The 22,879-nt window shown below is 38.4% G+C and overlaps 1 protein-coding gene across 4 annotated transcripts in view; it reads right to left on the bottom strand.

Moving 5' to 3' along the window:
• TRIO (trio Rho guanine nucleotide exchange factor) overlaps nt 1-22,879 on the bottom strand; it is a 254,789-nt gene that overhangs the window by 94,400 nt on the left and 137,510 nt on the right. For all 4 annotated transcript variants that reach the window (XM_074874187.1, XM_074874178.1, XM_074874207.1 and 1 more), the window contains 9 exons: nt 15,683-15,802; nt 14,055-14,246; nt 12,812-12,961; nt 11,196-11,310; nt 6,427-6,542; nt 3,078-3,200; nt 947-1,141; nt 720-835; nt 102-168 (listed from right to left, as the gene is read on the bottom strand). In XM_074874187.1, the coding sequence (XP_074730288.1) occupies nt 102-168; nt 720-835; nt 947-1,141; nt 3,078-3,200; nt 6,427-6,542; nt 11,196-11,310; nt 12,812-12,961; nt 14,055-14,246; nt 15,683-15,802 (1,194 nt within the window). The remainder of the gene's footprint in view (nt 1-101; nt 169-719; nt 836-946; nt 1,142-3,077; nt 3,201-6,426; nt 6,543-11,195; nt 11,311-12,811; nt 12,962-14,054; nt 14,247-15,682; nt 15,803-22,879) is intronic.

The raw sequence follows: 22,879 nt of genomic DNA on the forward strand, positions 1-22,879 counted from the left end.
GACCGCAAACCAATCATGCTTGGCCATTAAAATCAGAAAGGAACAGAAAGCAACTGACTGAACCCTGTCTTCAAAGATCAGTGAAAAAAACAAAAACTTACATCCATGCATTCCCGGAGGTCTCTTACATAAGCCTTTTCTGTCTGAATTAGCTCAGCCATAATGAACCTTAGGTGACAACAGAAAGAATAATCAAATCTCAGTCTGTTAGATCATTATGAATGCATAATAACCAGAATACATCTTTCTCCTCATCAGCTTTTGCTTTTTCCACTGCTGCAAGAAAAAATGAGAACTGAAATGTGAAGAGAGACAACAGATGAAAGAAACATAAGAGGTAACATCCCTCCCATTACTAACCAGTGCAAAAAGAAATGGGGAAGGAGATGGAATTTTTTCTCAAATGCTTTTCACAGCTACAGTCATTTAACTGTTGTCCTCCCTCCTCCCCTTACACACTTATTTCATATTATTTATAAAAAGAAAAAAAAAAGCATGTTAAAAAGTCTAACATAGTTTTGAAAGTTTAAGATTCTGACATGCTAGAATTATCTGTAAGAACAATCATGTGAATAAAAGGCAATAGGAGCTATTGAGTAATATCACTCTCTTTTTACCATTTATCCAATTTCTAAGCTGCCAGACAAGCCATGACAGTTGTTTCATTATCAGGATTGATTTATGCATTCTCATTGATTAAAAATAAATAAATTTATTACTCTTTCCTGCGGGCAGATTTTCGTTTTTCTTCATTAAGCTCATGAGCAGCATCGCGCAGTTTCACCTCTGACCCAGGGACACTGGCTGGGATTATATCCAGCTGCAAGCTTTTGCTCTTTAATAAAGAAAGGAAGAATTGATTAAGGAAGGAGACAGGAGAAAACAATAGCTAAATTAAATGCAAGCAAAGCTTTTTTGTCTGTCATCACACTCAGATTTCTCTTACCGATTTATTGGAATCGGAGGAAATACCCAGAGCTTTCTCTAAAGAGGTCCTGTATTTCTCCATGCGCAGGGAAAAGTCTCTGTACCTCTTATCCACTGCTGTGACACATTTTTTAATCTCTGTTGCATGAGCATGCCCTTTTTCACAAAAGCCATCAGCCAGCTGTATCAACAACTTCACCCTCTCTTTGGTTTGCTATGAAAACAGGAAAATATCGAACAGTCACTAGCTCTACCTGTCATGAAGGGGGTCATTTTGCTTAACCTGCTACTAAGTGCAGTTGGAGAAGCCATCAAAGGAATTAGCTTCCTCCTCTCTCTTCCCAGATCTCCTTTAAACAGATACCTTTTTCTTAATAAAAATAGCACAAGATGAATATAGGTTTCCTTGGATTTTATTATTACATGACTAGAAGCAGGTTGTTTATTTTTCTTTCAAAAATGTGCTCCATATCTAACCCACAGATTAAAATTCTGCTAGGCAAGCTTTTCAGAGCATGGGTATTCTCCTCACATCAATACAAAGGGGTTCTGATGCCAAAAAGGGTATTTTGTTCATTACCACTGAAGTGCTGGTAGTAGACCTGGCTCACAGTCTCAAGAATCTACCTCCTTTAGATATCACTGAAATGCTGAGATGGAGATAAATCTTGTTATATGCTTTACACTTTAACGGATTAAGAATATATTGTTTTGATGTTTTTTATATTATGTTGTCTTGTCACACAGTTGTTTAGCAAAAACTAAGAATAAGAGTGTTTTTCCCAATTAACAAGTTGCCTAAGACTATTCACTTTCTTTTATGTAAATCATAAATCATTCACAATGGATGAGTTTATACCTCCACCTCTGTCTCTCTGATACCATGTCAAAACTTACTGTCAGGCCAGTGGTAACAGGGAGTTAAGCAAAACAGTCAATAAAAACTTAACTTTTATGTCAGTTGCAAAGTCAACACTGTTTGTCCCTTGTTTTTTTTTTCCCCCCTCCCCTTTTTCCCCAATTCTTTTGCTTTCCTAATGGTCCCTCATCCAAGCATTTCTTTTCTCTATGGAATTGGCAAGGGCTAATACATCCTCCCAACAGGTAGCAAAATGCCAAGGGAGTGGCACTAACAACATCCTTTCAAAAGGGGCACCCACGTCATCTGCTGACTGACAGAGGAAACAGGGGGGGCAGTGGTGCTCTGCACACTGGAAGGGATCCAGCAGAACAAAGGCTGGAGCCAAACTCAGAAGGAAGAAAATCCATGTTTGAAAAGCAAAAGTGATCTCTGTTCTTTCTGGATTCTCTTTTCTCCCTTCCCACATGTCCCATGACCAACTCCATCTCCAAGCCTCTTCTCTTCTGAGGTGGTCCTTCAGACAAATGAACACTTGCTTACTTTCTTGGGCTTTATTTCTCTATGAAGATGGGAGAGCCAAGGGGTGGAAACAGGTGACAGTCTGAACAGGTGACAAAACGAAACAGAGACAGACAAAGCTACATAAAGCTCGGGTACTTCAGTCACACACTAGTTGCCCGTCTTTCACATGTGAAAACTGGTAAACCTCACAAGTGACATCTGCATCTCTGTATAGGCCTCCAGAGATACAGAGTAACATAATGTTACCATGGCTCAAAAAAGTTACAGCAGAATCACAGAATACTTCAATAAAATGAGTAACCTAACAAGTAAAGCTTTAATTTTTCTACTATCTTCTAATTAAATCACAGCTGAATAATAATATGCCTTGTTGTATTTTATATCCTAAACGAATGTGCAGTAATCCTCAGACACGAGGATATAAAAGTGGAAAACAAAGGCCCTGCAATGTTCATAGGTATTTTTAAACTATCTTACTACTATTTTTTCTTGAGAAATCAACAGCACATAGACCTGATGGAACAGTGATTATCTTCTGATTATCTTTTAGTTTATTCTGTTCCCAGCACAAATACAGAGAGAAAGCCACTGCAAGTAAACAGATCTTGATGGACACATCCTTGTTTTTTTTTTTTTTTTTGTGGGTTTTGTTGTGGGTTTTTTTTTTCGGGGGGTGGGGGGGGGAAGTGGAGAATTTGGGGTTTTTTTGTTTGGTTGTGTTTGTTTTGTTTTTTTTTTAAATCTTACATAATTTTATTTATTTTACCTTTGCTGTGATCTGAAATTCTTCATGTTCTTTTAACAGCTCTTGAGTGTGCTGGATACTGGAGCCAGTGGAAGTATGTGTGGATAAATAAAACTCTCCATTGTCATGAATCCATTCCAGAGCCTAAATAAAGCAATGATGAAGGAAAATTAAGAGAGAAGGCAACGTACTTTTGCCAGTAAAAACCATATGTAATCAGTATTTCACAAACACAGATCCGCCTCAGGTAAATTTTACTCTATGCTACCTGTGGCAATCACTTAATATCTCTACAGTATCAGACAGTTTGTAACTCTGAAATAATTCACTTAGTCTATGAAGCAATGCTTAAAGAATTAAACAACTGACACATGTATCTGAATACTTCAGAGAAGTCCACTACTACAGGACTACAGTAGTCCACTATTAAAAGGTTCTAACTATGTCTATAGTTTTGTTAGTGTACTCCCCAACTGAGCAAAAAAATCACTTTTTTGGTGCAACATAGGACAGCTGTACTCAGAAGCATGCATTTTGCAACTTGTGAAAATGTACATAAGACTGCCAAATGTGTAGGCTAAACTTCCTAAGGACATAAGATTTAACTATCATTTCACTGTTTAGTTGACATGTATTCCAGACTCACAAAGTATGGTCTGTAGTTACATGTACTTCTAGAAATTAAACCTGCAGTAGAGGAGGAAGGGGGAGATGTATCAGTTAATGTATGTATAGGCAGTAAAAGTCAAGAACCAAGAACTGCAAACTAAAATTGTTTCCTTTCCACATCCTGGTACCTTACTTTCTCACAATTACGAACTATGCTGATCCATGTTATTATCTGTGTTCTACCCACATTAATATTTGCTGCCCTTTTAAGCAGTGGTTGTGAGGAATCCTATTCTATGACTACCAGAAAAAAAAAAGAGAGTCCTCTCAAACTCTCACATATAAGTAAAAATAAAAAAATGTAACTGAAGACTGATATTAGCAAGTTGTTTTGCAGCTCTAAATACAGGCTACTATACCAGTATGCAGAGGCACATGAACTTAGAAACTTCCTGGTTCTGACAAAGACAATATCAGATGTTCAAAGAGTTTAATACAGCTTGCTTAGAACTGTCTTGTTACTAAATGCATGTGTATCTTCTGTGTCTTCAGTAAATGCATACAGCACTAGACAAAAATTTAACACTCTAAGAGAAAAAGTAGGAGATTGCTAGTGGGTCCTCATTCTTCTTTTTATCTCTCATACTTTCAGTTTACCCTTTTATCTATCCACCTTACTAAGAACAGGAAAAGTTTTATCTTGGTGTACAGTAGATAGTATTTTTCAAGAGCATAACCTTACACTGAATCAGAAAAGGCACTGTCTGTATTATAATTCCACCAACAATTTAAGCTCATCAAGGCTGTGACTGAGTAACTCTTGATTCTCTTCCTTCCACTTAAGATGCTTTTGCCTCTTGGTACAAAAACTAAAGTGAGTAGAAAGCTTTCAAAACTGAACACTGAATGTGAATGCTAGGATGCCATTTACCTAGTCACATACCAGTGCAGATGCAAGCCTGATGAGATGGGCCTGTACTTTTCAAGTGTCACTGACGGAAACAAACCAACAACTCTCAGACTACTGTCAAGAAAAGGGAGATTTCAACCAACCACCTGCATGATACCCCTTGTCATTCCAAGGTCAATCTTTGCAAATGAAGACTGATTTGGACAAGCAGCATGGCTGTCACTGATAATACAAACAACGTTCATTTTGCTACTTCTCGCTTTTAACTTTTTAACCTTTTTTGGTGGGTTTATTGCACAATGCTGGAATGAATGATAAATAGAAAAGATCCCCTCCCCAAATGTTGCCCTTTCATAAAGTTTTGGCAGCTCTCTGGAGCCACAATATGACAGAAAGTTCATCTCAATATTAATTCCTACAGTTTAGATCAGTTCTCATTTCATGTGAAGCTGAGGATTGTATGGTGGAGACACGTATCACCATACAAGAACTGGAGAAATCAATCTGGTGATCAGGTGGGCCCTTAACTCTGGAACAATTTGAAAGCCTACCATTGCCCTCACAAACTACTATGATATCTGCTCCCATTGCAGGACATCAAGTTCTGAAAGCAAAAAGAATGGGTTCTTTCAACTTCCAAACAAAAATCTAAATGAAGACAGCAGCATTTCCATCTTTTGGCTAATCAGTGTGAAGTCCATATATAGTTTACTTTGCTTTGTGATGACTGAACTGGTGATTGCTGAAAAATGGGATTTACAATTAAAATGCTGACAAATCTTTATTTCCAGTGTTTGACTGTTAGTCAGTAATCTCTATACAAAAGCAAGTAGGTCATGTGCTTGGCAGAGGTTGAAGTTAAGGTTATTCAAAAGTGGGGTGGGAGGCAGGGAAGGGGTGATGTTGGTGTTTTAAAGAGGTATTAATCTTTAACTTCACTCCAAGATTCGTCTGGTATTACTTTCTTTGTGAAAGCATGAAAGATAAGACTTTAGAAATGTCGCAAGAGACCAAAACAGACCACTAGGATTTAAGCTTCTGTCTACACTGGCTGTCAGAAAGAAATAAAAAAATCAGGTTGAGCCCTTTAAAGTAAGTCTAACTATATTTCACACTATGGGCGTTGTGTCCTTTTCTGCAGAACAGGAACAGATAGCTTCCTTTCTTTGTCCTATATCCAGTCAAAAAAAAAAAAGTAGTATGAAAACCACTGCAGGTCATCCCAATTACAAGTCCTGCCTTGGAACCCCCTACTTATTTTTATGTCCTGTATTTTGATTAGCAAAGGGGATTTTTTTCTGTGTGTGGTAGCTACTTAATAGTTCTTTCCACACTGATAAATTCAACAAAATACAAAGAGGTGGATCTATCATGAAAGAAAACATGAAATCAAGTACACGCAGAACTGCAAAACCGAAGTCATTCAGTTATTATTTAATGAGTTATCCAACTTGCCAGTTTTCTAGAACTGCCAATCAAATTAATTAGATATTCTTTTCCCCCAATATCTGAGAAAAATGTTTCTGCCTGTTACTTCCCTGGTGAAATTAGGTGTGTGTGTAAAAGTTAACAAGCCTAACAATTTGTCAAACACAAGTTTGCAGAAATGAGATTCACGAGTAGCAGATCAAGCTGGCAGAAGCAAAACACTACCTTTAGGTTACATCAGTAAAGACACCCTGCCTCAACAGATTTAGTTGTTCTGTATTAAAGGAAAGACAAATAATTTCAGTTACTTTCTATATTGAGATTTTCCAGCCATTTGAAACATCGAAGTCAATACCAAATTTGTTATTGTGAGACAAGACAGGGTACGTCACATTGAAGAGGATTTTTATATAAAACCCTCACCTGTTTAGCGCTTCTTTCAAACACCACGTACTGTTGGCATTGATCAAGACGTCTTTTACGCATGGTCCAATAATGCAGCACACGGTTCTCCCTCTGGAAGAGTTCATTCAAGATATCTGAAGAAATGAAAATAGTTTCAGAGGTTATGACAACCAATTTTGAAATATCACATTAAAATCAGTGGAATAGAATACTATGTATTGTAGAATTTACAATATACTTACTGTTTCTGTTACTTTTTGTTTTGCTCTCTTTCCTGATATTCATGAAACACAGTGTTCCTTTTTCATTATTATTTACAGAAATGTTGGTTGGTTAAAGAAACTAGAGATGCAATTAAAACTTACTACTGACACCTTTTTTCTCTCAAATATTTTTCATACAGGGACTGCCACTGTTTATAACAGAAATGAAAATGTAGGCTGATAAAGATGGTTCTTGATGGGGTTTCCTCAGAAAGAACAAGTATGCACAAGAATCACAACATGCTTAACATCTCATATCAAATCATAATAAAAAATAACTTTTCTGAATATGCCAGTCTCCTATAAAATATTTTAATAATTTAATACATACGGGCAAATACATAACCCTAGGTCACTACAAGAACAAATGGAACACAAATAGATACAGAAACCCAAGTAATAAAAAAATAAACAATTACTAAGTTTGTAATTTCCCTTCAAAAAAACCCGATCAAAAGCAACAGCAGTATAATTGAGTAAGTTAACTTGTTCAAATATGAATGTTCATTGAGCCTTGAGAGAATTCTGAGGTAATCAAATAATTAACTCCACAATTTGTTATTCCATTCCTGAGTATCGGAAACTGTCTGCCATTGAGAAATCACATCCAAATCCCACTGTTAACCTGCAATTCCACATGTCTGGGTTATAAATTCTTCCTGGATAGCAAAGACCTTCTGCTTACAATATGCAGAATATCTTATCTGAACAATGCTTCTTTAACGTTTATTGGTTTTCTTCTTCAAACAAAAAAATCCTAGCAGTTTCTTGTGAAGTTCACTTTACCCACTGCTTCTTCCAGAGTAGCAGCCCTACTAGACTTTGTAGCTACTGCAAACCCGGGCGGCGAGCTGAAATACATGGAAATGGGGACACCCAATGTCTCTGCCAGGCAATTCTGTTGGAAGCGCACAGAACCCAAGGTGAGGTCTACCAGAAGCACAGGAGACCACAGAAAAGACTCATTCTTCACAATAACGCTTTATTTGCTTTTCCTCTTATACTCACAGCTGGCTATTTTCCATAATTACGAATGTAGGCTATCAGGTGCTAGGCTTCTTAAGGCCTCTGCATTCCCCTGCCCCACTGTGCGGGTCCCACCATGCCTTACAGCCCAAAAGCTAACAACTCCAAGAAACAGTTTGACAGAGAAGCTCAAATAAAGGGACCCTGAGGGGAAAAGCACCTCTCCCTCTCTCGGTGATCTGGGACCAACTGCAACCACTTGTCACAGCCTTCCTGAGGATTATGAAACCTGTCTGCATCACTGTCAACATCCTCCTGCTGGGAAGCACCGTATTCCCACTCGCTACAGAGCGTTGAGATCACCCAGGACTTGCTTTTGGTTGGAATATGGTCACTGTGGCCAAGGTTTTCTTCCTGCTGGGCAGGCTACCCTCAAATATGCCTCAATTAATCTGTCCCTTAGCCAAGCCATGAGCTGAACTCCTATGTGTCTCACCTGCTTTCTCAGTTTTATTTCTGCCTTACGCCACATCCAAAATGCTTGCTCAGAACATCCGCCACATTTCGCTGGACAAGGTGGGGGGGTGGGACATAATTATTATATGATGCAATACGCCCAACTGCATATACCATATAAAATGAGACATCTTAATAGTGACACAAGTGAAGCAGTTCTGACAAAGAGCAAGCAAGACGAATTTAGCTAATTGGAACAGCATTTGTTCTGTCAGGACATGATACAGATGGCAAGCCAGTGAGAGATATTTGGCCGGACACCATTAGTGTTACTGCCATTAATTTCCTGAACTGACAAGGAAAAGAAAAAATATTCTATTAAATACTCAAAGGAAGTTATAGAACATCAATATTTAATACTAGGTTTGGATGAGCAGCTCTAATCTCAAGCCTTCTGAACTACAGTTCCTGTTGTTGTTATTGTCTTTGATTCCAACATTTGTTAGGATTGCTTCCTAAGCTTTCACCTTATTCTCCAGCCTCACAGAGCTTTCAGCAGTCTCTATGCGTGGTGCCCTCTCTATCAACCTATCTAAAAACATAAGCACCACTAGACAAGTTCCTGCACTATGTTCAGTCGCAGCCCATACAGCTGAGACAGAGGTAACAGAGCAGCACACAAAAATCAGCAGCAGAAGCAAAGATGAAGATGCTCCTTTTCTGTGCTTACAACAATCATCACTGACTGAATCCACCTGTCACAGCAGTTTAGGCCACAACCCCTTCCTAAAATTCAGCTTTGGCATGGTTTCTGATACAGTATTTGGATACTCATAACTGCAGGTTAAGGAAATTATTTACATCTGCATGAAGGAACAAAAGGACACCTCTCAGAGTTCAGTACCATTGTGATTCCTGTTTCCCATTAAGCATGTGCTTAGCTAAACTTTGCCTAGATTAAGACATTGCTTTTCTAGGTATCATAATCTGCAGCTGGGAATAAGGATCAAGTATGTCGCCGAATGAGGTTTTTGAAAAATGTTCAGCAGTTCTGCAGAAACTCAAGGGTTACTAAAGTTTTGAAAGTGTTCATTTATGTACTGATCCCAGTCTGGCACACTGTTTCAAGCATACACCTGAGTATGAGCGTGTAACAGTCCAGCAGAACACGTGTAACCTCTATTTCACCAAAACGAAATAAACACTATTATATTTTTTCCTCTATTTAGAAAAGAGATGAAAAGAGATCTTTTTCCTTACATGCATACATGTATTACATGGCTTACGGGGGAAAAAGTGTTAGAGAACATAGCTTACTTTTCCCCTGCTTGGGGATTTTTGTTGCTTTTCTTGTTGCTTTTTAAACATGTATCATTCATCCAGGATCTTAAATGTACCCAGAGCATGTATAGCACTGCAGTTCTGACATATAATTATTCTTAAGGACATTAGCAGAGACCTTTCTACTCTTTCCTCATCTGAATACATTCACCTTTCTCAGAATGCCTGTTTCTCCACGGATTTCAAAACTGAATTTTTTAAAAAGTTTGTCTGAAAGCCCTAACATTTTTTTTTTTTAATACTCAACAAGTGTGATTGCTACAACTTCCTGCTTGCTTCTGCTTTGTTTTCTTTGCCTGCTACTAAGAGAAGAGCTAAGTGACAAATGTCAGCGACACTTCTTCAGTTATTGATACTGCCAGCATTTGTGTTGAAATTTTGTACAGTTCTACAAACATTGATGCCTTGGGGACAGAGGAAAAACAATACTTTGTCTTAGCTCCACAGGCTCAAAGTTTCAACTGCCACAGTCCAACTATTTCCTTAGAGTGAAAAGTATGGCCAATACTCTATTATCTTTCCAACACAAAAAATTCATCATGGAGATTTTCAGTTTGAGTACTATCAGATACATGAGTAAGTTTAACACAAACTGTTTTCCCCTTGTAGTAAAGTGAAGAAGTGAGCATGTCCTTTTCTAATAGAGTCATCAAGTAAGTTAGAGTGGAAGTGACCTCTGGAGGCCATCTGTTCCAATCTCCTCCTCAAAGCAGGACTAACTTCAAAGTTTTTCAGGGGCTTGTTCAACTGAGTTGTTAAAAAATTCCCAAGGGCAGAGATTCCACTACCTCTCTGGGCTACCCAGTGCTTTCTCATTCTTGCTGTAATACTTTCTCCTTATATCTATTCAGAATTTTCCTTGCTGCAACTTTTTCATCTGGTCCTGTTGCTGTGTTCCCCTGAGTTTGGCTCCATCCTCTGCATAACTCCCCTTTGGGTAGCTATAAACAGCAATTAATTAGACATTAATTAGACTTCTCTGGTTTTGAGTCTGTAGCATGGCCTCAGTGTGCAGTCTCAGCTTCAAAACACACTGAGCAGAATATGACTGGCAAGTAAATCAGTAAAATGCAGTATTTATTTCTGAATCTCTGATCTCTGCCTACCTCACCCATCAGTTACGCATACCCTATTAATTTCTGTACTTTTGTCCCTGAAAGCCCTACAGGTTTCTCTCTCTACTCCATTCCCCACAGTGCATGTTACACCTTAAAGCTGTAATAGTTCTTTCCTGCTTCACATCAGCCCCACTACCTATCTACACATCTAATTTAAACATGATGTCAGTTATCCTGTACTTCATGAAGTTCCTTAATACTGATTCAACTATATGAAGGGCCCAAGGGCATTATTCAAAGGATTATCTTGTATCGTGCTGGCACTCCCACGGAACTCACAGAATGCACCACACTAACACACTGTAAGCTTACAGTGATCAGCTTCCATTTGGCTTCAGACCAAATATTATCTTGTGGAAGTTTACTATCTCATTTTCTCAACAAAAGCAGCACATTTGAGTCTCAAACTGAAAGAATATTAAGTGCAAACAGGAGATAAATAAATTCAAAGCAACTTCATTTGGGTATAAGAGAATTTGATGACTGGCAGCTCCTTCAAAGTGTGCAAGCAATTTTAATTATTTCCTGTTAAGCCTGACAGGACGCTTTACACTTGGGAAAGCTTCACTCCCCCATCATCACACACACCACAGGACATGATGATCATATTCTTTAGAGAAAAAAAGAACAAGAAACCTCTTACTTTTAACTTGTTGTTCAGGTGCTTTGATGTGTGTCACCATCCCTGGCATGTTTACGCTGTTCCTGTGCAGGTATTTCAGGAAGACATCAGCATTCCTCCGAGCCAGTGTGCAAGCCTAGAGAGTCAGCGGTATTACTTTATTTGAAGATGCACAAATATACATCCAGAAAGAGATGAAGGATCTTCCTCATCCCCCTTTTGTGCATTTACCACTCCCTCCTATTTTAGAAAGTGTTGCTTGTTAAATCCTTCTATAAGTAAGCCAGCCCAACAATTAAAATAGTTTTCCCAACAAATAGCAGTTAATCCCTACTTATCTGGCAGGAAAAAAACCCCAAAACAACAAACCCAAATAAAATACCATTCCTTTTATCTTTTATCCTTTTATCTGAAGATCCTGAAAAGCAATTACCCGCTCTAGAGCTTTCAGCATGACTCAGAGCTCACAGAGAAGTTTGTTTTGTGTATGTGCCATGTGCCACAAAGTTATTTATTGTACGAACAAAGTGTACATGCTTATGTACTCACCTGGATATTCCAAAGCATCCACCAGTACTTTAAACAAAAAGTAAACACACCACTGAAGTGAAACCAAAAGTGCTAAAATATTAAGACATGCCCTTAAAAAATGGGCAAGGCCTCAAGAGGTTTTAGTCCTCGCCACTGTATTGCCAACACTCAGCTCACCTAACTTCTCCATCTTAATGTACACCAAGTACTACATATGGGCTGGCTGCCTTGTTTTTAATAAGCAGAACATGAAATACTACTTTAAAAGGTTAGATAAAGGTAGCATGGTTTGATCCAGTAACAAAGACACTAAGTCATTTCTCATACTGTTTTGAAATAAAGATTGGTAACTCATATGTCAGTTGTAGAAAGATCTATTTGACAATATACTTAGAGCTGTGCTAATATAATTTTGAACGTTCTCATCTGTGCACTGAGAATGAAAAGGCTTTTAATAAAAATAAGTTTTACACTCTTAGTCGTCTTTCAAGGTCACTGTGGAAACAGCCTCTGGTCACAGGGTTAGTTACACTGCTTTGCAAGAATCCGTTACACATTTATTCGGTATGATCAATAACCTTCTTCACTAGGGCATTAGTTGGAGTAAAAACCTTTCATTTATCTACAGACTATTACAGAAACACAACTATTCCCAAATCCTTGTCTAGCAGTTTCCTTCTCCTGTACTCTACTGTAGTCCAAGCACATGTGAGAGAGCTGCTCTGATGCACAGGCAGCAATGGCACTATGTGACTGTCACTTCTCCTCCAAAGCAGCAGCCTTTAAGCATTCTTTAGAATGACAGTCGCTCAAAGCAGTGATTCCCAATTCCTCTTCAGTCACAGTGGGAGACTTGACATCTATTGAAGTTCAACAGAAAATATATTTATAAAACTGTCTACAATTTTATGCACTTAGCAGTATTCTCCTAATCACTGTCAGAAGCAGTTAACGTGTCACTTCCCACATCTTTGCAGTTTGGGACATGCCTATAGCTTTTGAATGGGCACTGTTACTTTCCACATACATTTCAGCATGGTAAGAGTGAGCATTTGACTGCACGTTTCCCAAGACACAGAAGACCACAAAAAGATAGCAAACAGTACCTTTAGGAACGCCTCCTTCTGTTCCAGGTGTTTGCTTATCATGGGAGTAACATGATCTGTTTCAGAGTTGGGACCCAGTTTGTCTGCTCCCCCACACCAGTCTTCTTCTCGCTTATATTCTTGCTCCAGGCTTTCCAGCACACTGCACACCTATCAGGAAAAAGTCCAACCCAAATATAATTCAGTAAGACAAAAATTCAAGCCAAAAAAATGGAAAACCAATCTATCCCTTACATATAGGTTAGTTTCTGACATGTTTTGACTGGGACTTAAGAGAAGGCAACAAACTTTGTAGCTTTGCAGGCATTCACCTACTTACGTGGAATTGCTCAGAAGGCTATCTCCACCTCTGCGACTGTACGGTTCAGGACAAGCTTAAGATGTGACTGCAGGGAAAGCAACCTTGCCAACCTTCCCTCTAACTGCTTTGGGGACAAGCAGGATGAAGCAGATTTTTCTCTGACTCGCACACAAAACCCAGAATTAGCCATCTGAAGTACTTCCACTAAAACCTCTGTGTAACTTGTTTGTAGTTTAAGCAAAACTTCTTGAAACAAGCAGAAATCCACTTGTACATTGTGTACATTGTTTCATCTTGAAAATGTTTTACTGGACTTTTCTCAATTAAAAATAATCTGAGAAGTATTAAAGGGAAGAGTGATGGAAGAGGCAGATGAAGATTTCTGTCTTCACCAATAATGACTGCACTTTAGTAATGTACCTCCTTTGAAGTTTGCTAATTGACACAAGTGTAGCCAGACCAATTACACTGTAGTCTCTTAGCAGGTAGTACAATTTGTCTCCTATTAATTTATCATAGAATAGTTTGGGTTGGAAGGGACCTTCAAAGATCATCTGTAGTCCAACCCCCCTGCCATGGCCAGGAATATCTTTCACTAGATCAGGTTGCTCAAAGCCTCATTATTAAAAATGTCTTCCTTACATCTGATCTAAATCTACCCTCTTTCAGTTTAAAACCATTAGCCCTTGTTCTGTCACCTTGGTAAAAAAATCTTTGTCTTATAACACCTCTTTATATATTGAAAGGCTGTAACACATGCTTTCTCTTTCTAAGGCAGCTGGTAAGAGGATTTGTTCTTTGCATTTTCTGTTTAACTGCAGTTGTTATCAAATTAGTAAATGTAACCAAACCTAGTCAACCATTTTTTTTTTAGGTAATGCTGTTTTACGTCACACCGAAGAATTAACCAAGGGGGACAGAGATCATGTAGCACTTCTTTACCTGTTCAGAAGTTTTGTAGAAGGCAACAGAGGCATTCACAAGCTTGAGACGGTCCTCCATCTTCAGCATCAGTTGTTGCCAGTGGGAAGCAACCTTCTCTGCACACTCCCGGATCATATCCATATCATAGTGATTAGCCTGAAGCATTGCCTCTGCCTTCTGCTGAACCTGCAGGGCACTCTGATGTGTTTTCTGACAAGAGGTGAAAATTCAAGACTTCAGTGGAGCACTTAATTTTCTTGAAGACTTCAAAGGCTCACATTTTCATTGTGTCAATGCCACGTCTATACACATGCACAAACACCCATCAACTAAAAATAACCATCTAATATTAGTCACTGCATGATTTTACTATGCAAATACAAAGGAAATAAATCCTTTCAAGATTTAGCATCAGATAAACAATGACTAGCAGTTTGTAAGCAATAGCCATTGTCTAGCATTAAGCCACACATGGCATATGTATGTTGCAGTACACTTTATTGCAATTATGAATTTCAGATTGATTTTCTTTCCCTTCATGGTGAGGAAAAAGAAGATAGAAAGGATGTATCTTATTTCGGCTTGATTGCTTTTGCTGTCCTCACAGCTTTACTGCAGTCTTTCACACATCAGTAGTGAGCAAATGAAGGTGCAGCCATGCAGGCCAATACAAAAGACAACTCTCCATTCATTGTAAGCAAATTTGTAGTTCTCTATTTACACATATACTTGCCTATTATCTGGAACCCCTAACTGTAATAAGCATTATTATATCCAAGTAGAAAATGACACAGAAAACACAGAATTTAAGCTTCCTAGTAATATAGTATTAAATTGTCAAACACCTAGAAGTTTCATGATTTTTATACTCGAGAGTTACCAAAGCTCTCAAAATGAGGGTACATATAGTGCAAACTGTAGGGAAGCATAAAACTCCACCAAATAGCAAATGAATGTGAAAGAGCTACTGCAAGACAGAGTACTTCTGAAAATAGTTTTCCCAAACAATCACAACATTGGTTAATCTTTCAACAAAAGTAAAGGTCTTAAAAAACATATGCTATATATAATCAATATCACCATAAGTCCCGAGATAGCGCATATAAATTAATAATACTGCATTTCAGCCAGTCTTAAGATCTCTGCCTATTTTTTGCAAAGATATAACAAATCCACTAAGTTTAGTCTGAAGTCATGCCAGGAGGATGGACACACCACCACACACAAATTTCAATGAAACCTATTATCAAACAAAAATGGAAACATTAAAGGACCGTATCAGAATACATAAACCTGGTGTTTGCTGTTCCATTTATTCTTATCTTTAACAGTTAGCATTATATGTTGTATTCTAACAAAGGGAAACACCATTTTCGTAAAATTGCTGTGAACAGCTATCACTTTACAAAAATGCAAAAAGGTACTGAGAAGATGTGCGCACCTGGAATTGCAGCTCCTAAATGAACAAGAACAAAACCACCACCTTCCTAGTAAGTGTTTTTACCTCTTTGCCATAAGATGATTTCAACAACTTTTCCTAAACTCAAAATATTCAATATAGTGTGAACCCAACACTGCTATTGACAGAGACTCATGAACTCTAATACAAGACTTCTTGACTATGGTCGCTAAAATGGTACTTTTACCTCTATTGCATGTTGAAACTGCTCATGCTCCCTCTGTAACTGTTCTGCCTCCTGCAAAGAGCTAGCAGTGATAAGCCCAGCATTTAACATTGACTCTCCATTTCGGATCCAGCCCAAAACCTGTAACAAAAGAGAAGACCATGACATATGCAATTCCACTGCCAACCAGCAAAAAAAAAGCATTGTTGCTAAGGGCAAAAACATTTAGGGTCATCTAACGTAGTACTGGAATTGATGACTAAAAGATTTATTAATTATATATTCAATAAACACAGTGAATTACATTTACTATAACTTCACTTAGCTGACAACTCATATCTTTCAGTCAACTACTACATGCTTGTGGTTTCAGTTTATGCTCTGAGCAAGGTTGTGTTTCTGAACACCATTTCTGTCACCTGGAAAACAGGAAAAAGCTACAAGCAATATTTGCCTAAGACACAGTGTCAGTAATGTAAATTGAGGACATACACCTTAGTAAGAAGCAAGCAAATAATTTTTAATATTAATGTTGAAAACAATGTGATCATTGAGTGTCTTCTAATTGCTTAAAGATTTTGGTTTTCAGAACGTGCCTTCTTTGACACATCCACAGAAAGCAGAACCACCCCTGGGTGCAGAGAAGCCTCAGGAGGCCACCCAGTGCCTTCCTTACCAACAGCAGGAACATGCAACCTTAAGGCCCCTCCCAAAAGATCTGTGTCTTGTTCGTTACTCAAGACTCCAATCCCATGCTTTCACCAGACATTTTTATCACCAGAAGTCTTCTTTCTAGTGTCTAACACTCAAATCTCTCTCATTGTAATTTTGGCTCATTTCATTTCTCCTGCCCACAACAGGGGAAAAAAGAAAAGAAAAAAAAAAATGACATTTTCTCCCTCTTGGCATCAGCTTTGTTTTTCCACCACCTCTCTCCATCAAGAACATTACCCGATTCCCTCCTCTAGATTCCTCTTCTCTTGTTGACCACAGTCTCTTCAAACTCTCCCATGTGAAGCTAGCTGCCTTATTTTTCTCACTGCTCTTTTATGACTTGATAACCATGACTTTGATCAAAATTTTTCAAACACTGAGTAAAGCTGGATATAATTCAGGTTATTCACTGTCATCTGTAAAACTTTCTATGGAACTGCTGTCCAGCCAGTAATTACCCCTGAGCTGTATTTGTTCAGCTGAATTTTCCTGCCAGTACATCATGCTCTGTATTTGTCACTAATAGAATTCATATTCTTGCAACACAATCTTCCCATACATCAAGATAATTCTGAACTGTAATCCAGTGTCTTCCAATGAACTCAAATTCCTTTTCCAGCTTCTTTTGCCTTTATCTTCAAATTTAAAAGCATAATCTCTACCCTAATGTGTATATTTTCTGACTAAAAACATGAACTACTATTCAAACACAGACTTCTACCTTTTTTTTTTTTTTTTTTTTTAAATTTTGAAATCTATTTTCCAATCCAGTGAGTATCTTAATAACTTTTGTTACTGAGTATGGTTTTCCAGCAAGTTATCATTCATGGTAATGTAGTCTCATATGCCATTCCCATAGTAAACTAGGGCCAGATAGACTAAACCAAACTATTTCAAAAGCTTTAATAGAAGGAAGATCTACGTCATCTGCTTTTTCACCTCTTCCCAGAAGACCTGTTACCTTGTTGGGAAGAAACAGGATTTATCTACGTGAAGCTCTGCTTAATTACTCTATGTCAACCTTTTCTCCTCTAGTCATCACCGTTCAGGTTTAATAATCTACTTGTTTCAGTATTTTTCCTGGGAATTATGTTAAACTAGCTGACCTATAATCCTCCCTTAGCTAATGCTTTCCCACTTTTGAGAAGTAAATGTTAAGTTCCAGGCCTCCAGAATCTCACCCAATTTCCAGAAGTTTGGAGAAGATAAGCACTAACATCTATGACATTATTTCAGGCAGTTTTCTAGGTATTCCAGGGTGAATTCCTTTGGGCCCAGTTGATCTGAAAATAACCAGTTTAAGCATACCTTCTTTAACCTTTTCCTACTAATTGATTTTAGACCTTTAACCACTGGTAATAAATATATTAACTACCAAATCACAGTTAGCTCATAACACTAAATACTTTCCTCCAGTGATCCACATATGACACTACCATTAATGCTGCTGCGTCAGGTTATTACTAAGTGAATCAGGATGACATGACTATAGTCATAGACTGAAAACACAGGCAGAAACCAGGAAAAGGACCTATTAAAACACAAATCCATAAAACCAAAAGGCACATGTGGTCTACATCCAAAGTACACTCTAACATATCTTTAACAGCTCGAAGCAACTGAGGTCTAGCCATCTTGACACAACACCCATTCCCTCAAATCTGCATCACAGTCTCACCCTCCGCCTTACACTTATCCGGACTGCAATACTGTTGTATTAGTAATGCAGTTTTTCCCACTTTTGCCTGCACAATAAATAGCTAACAAGTTTTGGGGCTTTGTACCCCGATAGCATGTATTTGAATTCTTCTGTATAAATCCTTCAAGTCTGTAGAAGAGAGTAAGTCTGCAGTGCAGACATAGGGCATGACCGCACCTCCCAGATGTGTAACTGGGTGCAAATTCTGCTCCTCTGGGGAGAAAGCGCTGGGTCAGGTGGAGCCTTGTGGGGAGGCAGAAGATGGCTCTGGCCTTGGAACAATCTCTCCTGCTGCAAGGAGACACTTCCAGATCACAGCGTGGGGGCATGTGAAAGGGACCATGAAAGAAGCTGGGAGTTTCTAAGATGCTAAGACACCTGGGGGTTGTTAATAGTCACCAGGTAAGCCTCAGGAGCAAAAAAAAAAAAAAAAAAAAAACAAAACAAAACAAAAAAAACGGACAACTTCTGAGGGAACCAGATGGGTCCAACAGACTGTAGACAGAAACATGTGGGAAAGAATGTGTCTGTAAGAACACTGGGGGCAGAAGATTTTTTTTTTTTAAATCCCTTTTTTATTTCTACTTTGTCTTACAAAAGAAGTTCTGAACTCCCTCTCTACCTCACAAAATAATTCTTCCAGGTATAGATAGTGTAACGGAACACACCTTCTTAGGGTTTAAAATACATTTAGCCTTCTCCAGAAAATTTATAATGAAGGAGAATGCTTAAGCAGCACCAATTCAAAGCTCCTCTTGACTTGGCATCCCATATACACAGCAGAGACAGCTAGCACAGAACCTGCCTTTTCAAACACACTGATTTGCTCTCCTGTTTGTTGCAGGTCAGGGTGCAAGTGCAGAAGCTCATGGAACTCACAGGAGGAAAGTTGCCAGCAGCACCTTCCCCTTCCCTCCGCTCTGACTCAAGGGGAAGATAGAAGCACTAGTAAATGGCAAGCCTGTTCTTCCAGGGCTGCTGCCTTGCAGTGTTTGTTGGCATGTTCCCATCACCTCACTGTCTGGGTGGACCACACACCCCATCTTTCCCCTCGCAGCCTTCAGCAGACTAGAAAAATATCAGTAGAGCATCAGCAAAACTGCAGAAATGAAACAAAGTTTGGGTCACTTGAAAGGGTCAAATAGGTAGAGTTCTATAGATAAATGCTTGATTTAAGTTTAGTTTCTTGGACTGATTTTTGACTGTAACTAAAAATGGTCATGAGACAGACCTGCTTCAGCCTGCTGTCCTAGCTACATTTTCATATCCATATGGCACTATATGAAGTGCCAGGACACTCTTCCTGAGCAGTATTTTGGGAGAATCAGAGCTCAAGCACTGAATTGTGTTCGCACCAAGCTAAAAGATGGGCATGTGAGAACACAAAGCATCTCACGGTACTCTTGATGGTACAAGCTTGTACTTGGTACAAGTATTTGTATGCTGTTGTACAGATATGAATACACAGGTATATATCCAATAACATATACCATGATCAGAGCAGCACATGATATTGCACTGAAAAGGCTTAATGAGCACAGTAAAACCAATTGGATTGGTTTTGGAGCTTGGTAAAGAGTTTGACCCAGGCAAATGCTGCGTGTTAAGCAGAGCAAATCATTCATTCTACAAAGTGAGTACATGGGAGTGACTGCAGTAACAAGTAATCCAGCAGCTATATTTTAAGTGATTAACAAAAAGTTTGGCAAACATTCAAGTGGAGTTCTGGATGAGACAGATATTTTCTTAATTATTTCTCTGTCTCTGTCTACTTATATGTCCCTTATATGTCCCGTATAAAATGGTCATGTTTCCCTTTCCATTTTATTTTTGCCCATATACAGCTGTCCCTTCTTATTTCAGTGAACATCCTCTTCCACCTATCTTTTGAGGTTTTCCTACACTGTAAACTTCTACCTGGTTTTGTCATTTCTGCACCTATTACACATCAAGTTGACGAGCAAATTCTTTGCAGGTTTTCTTTAAACCTCTCTTTGTCTTCTGGCCCTCCTGCTTCCTCCTAGTCCTGAGACTTGATCTACAGAACTTTCACACCACAAAGCAGAACTGATAAGGTAGTTAAGGAAGAAGCAACACTGGGTATTTTTATCCGCTTTCTGTGCTTATTTGATAAGAATTCACTAAGCTCCAAGTTTCATTACCTAGCACTGAAGAGACTCCTTGCAAGTATTTGACTAAAAAACTAAGACAGAAGACAATTTGCTGGTCTCCATTGCAGTAATCTGAGAGATGAACCCCATGGAAAAATACCTGCAGTGTTACAGTCTAACCTTTTCACATGACTGCAAACTATGTATTTTTATATATATATGGGAAAATACAATAACAGTAACATCAGTTTGGCAGAAAAAATTCAAACGAAAATCTTGTTAAAATCCTTGCTATGGAGACAGTATCCCATCTATAAAATAAGTATGTTTGCACCCAGTTCATCAACAATAAATCTGGTAGAAAATCATAGTAACTGAACAGGAAAACAATGTGTACACTGCTTCAGGCAACGAAAGACAAATAAAACAGATTGAAGAGAAGGTTTACCATGTCATTTTACTCTCAGGTAAAGCACCTGCTGTGACTGACCTGCTGAGTTTTTCCCAGTGCAGAATAAACAGGACAAGATCATGCTTCCTAACAGTTAATAGAAACTAAATCAGATGTGGTTTTCTGAAAAGGCAACTGACATCACAAAACTAAGAGTTACTAGCCCCAGAGCATTCCAAAGGGGATCAAAAGAAATCCTATGAGACAATATAACATTCAGTTTTAGTTCCATTCAATTTTTAGGCCTTCAGGCTGGGGAAGTATTGAAGGTTAATCTGTACAATGAAAATCTGGAAAAGGAGTTTGTAATACACGAGCATTCTGTCAGCTACATATTCATGTAAGTTTTGTTTGAAAAGTCATGCCTATTATGGCATTTAGTTCAACATAAAATCCCACTTGATAGAGATGTGTTCTAGGAATAACAAGCAGAATCCATTTTTTTCTGCTAAAGCCCAGTCTATTAAGAAAAGGCAGCTGGGCTAGAATAGTATACTACCTATATCTTTATTATAAGATTAACTCATTTTTTCCAGTGCTTTCTTAAAAATCTAAGCTTGAGCTTCAGTGTCAGTCAGAGCTAGCAGTGGTTCGAAAAAGTTACAAAGATCTTACAGAATGACTTGTAAACCACATCCTAAGTGCAACATGGATATTCCTCTACAATCCATGACGTTGATCATCTGCTTGCATCTGCCAAAATACAGAACATTTGTTCTGCAAACATAGGTTTTAAACGTGTGTCTTTCTTGTCACATTTAACTTGCATACAAAGCTAGTGGAGCTACTTACTTTATTGTGGGAGCATGCAATATAAATAACTATTTAATAGCATGTCTTTGAAATATTACCCAGGTGCTATATTCTGTTCTGTAACTGAATGTTACTTCAGTATCATGGGAATTAACAAAGTCTTTTTCTTACTAACCCATCCTAACCCCTAATGTACCGCAAACAGATGAGATTGCCTCAGCTGGCATTCACACTCTTTCTTTTCATTTTTTTTCCTTTGCAAATATGTACTCTTTTCCTTCAGCCTCAAGACAGTATGCAACTGAGTACAGAAACTATCCTGATCTGCAATAACTTTATCTCTAACATTAATCACATGAAAGGAGTAATCTATAATTTGCATTTATGAAGATGAGCAAGTGCTAAAATGGATGCAGGATAGTTCAGTAGAGTATGCAAAGGCTTGAACTAGAAAGTCATTGATTAATGCCTAGATTGCACTGACAGCAGACACTACCACAGTTCCTTGCATTCCTTTAATTCAAGACCACAACAAAAACTTTGGGCCTGCTACTATAAAGTAACCAACCACTGACTGGAAATACTTTGGGAACCTTTTATTCACTTCTCCTACCCTAAATGCACCCCTTTTATATTACTTTGCAATTTGGGAGTTCTCACTCAGTTTCTGAGGGAGATGAAGTTTTCTAAGAGCTCATGACAAATAGAAAAAGGACAAGTTGCACTGGGAGCCATTATGGGACATACTAATACAACAGAGACTGTAGTAGACTTCTGTGATGCTGCCAAGTGTGAGCAAGATCAAAAACGCTTAACTTTCCAATGTTTTGTTTATTTGTTTTTTAAACTTTCACCTACTTCAGTGGTTTTGTGCACAGCATCTCAAACTCACCAAAGGTTTAGGTGTTTATCTGATAAGGACCACAAAACTTGTCACTTTATTGCAAAACTTTGTTTTACTTCTCCGGAAAGTAAACCATGCTGATACTATGTTATGACTATTTGTAGATGTCTCAAACAAAATCAAAAAAAAGTACCAGGCCAGTCTGTGGGGACTATCATAGAATGGTTTGAGTTGGAAGGGACCTTAAAGATCATCTATTTCCAACCCCCCTGCCATGGGCAGGGACACCTTCCACTGGATCAGGTTGCTCAAAGCCCCGTCCAACCTGGCCTTGAACACTTCCAGGGAGGGGGCAGCCACAACTTCTCTGGGCAACCCTTGTCTCACCACCCTCACAGTAAAGAATTTCTTCCTGATATCTAATCTAAATCTACCCTCTTTCAGTTTAAAACTGTTACCCCTCATCCTATCACTACACTCCCTGATAAAGAGTCCCTCCCCATCTTTTCTGTAGTACTGGAAGGTGTATCACCGGACACTTTTACTGATCAGCATACAGACGATAAAAGCATGGGTTTAACATTAGTTCAAACTGCTCTACACTTCAAATACTTGACTTATACCCATGTAGAAATACAGACTGTTG

Source organism: Strix uralensis, chromosome 1 (genome assembly GCF_047716275.1).
Source record: "Strix uralensis isolate ZFMK-TIS-50842 chromosome 1, bStrUra1, whole genome shotgun sequence".
NCBI classification, from domain to species: Eukaryota; Metazoa; Chordata; class Aves; order Strigiformes; family Strigidae; genus Strix; species Strix uralensis.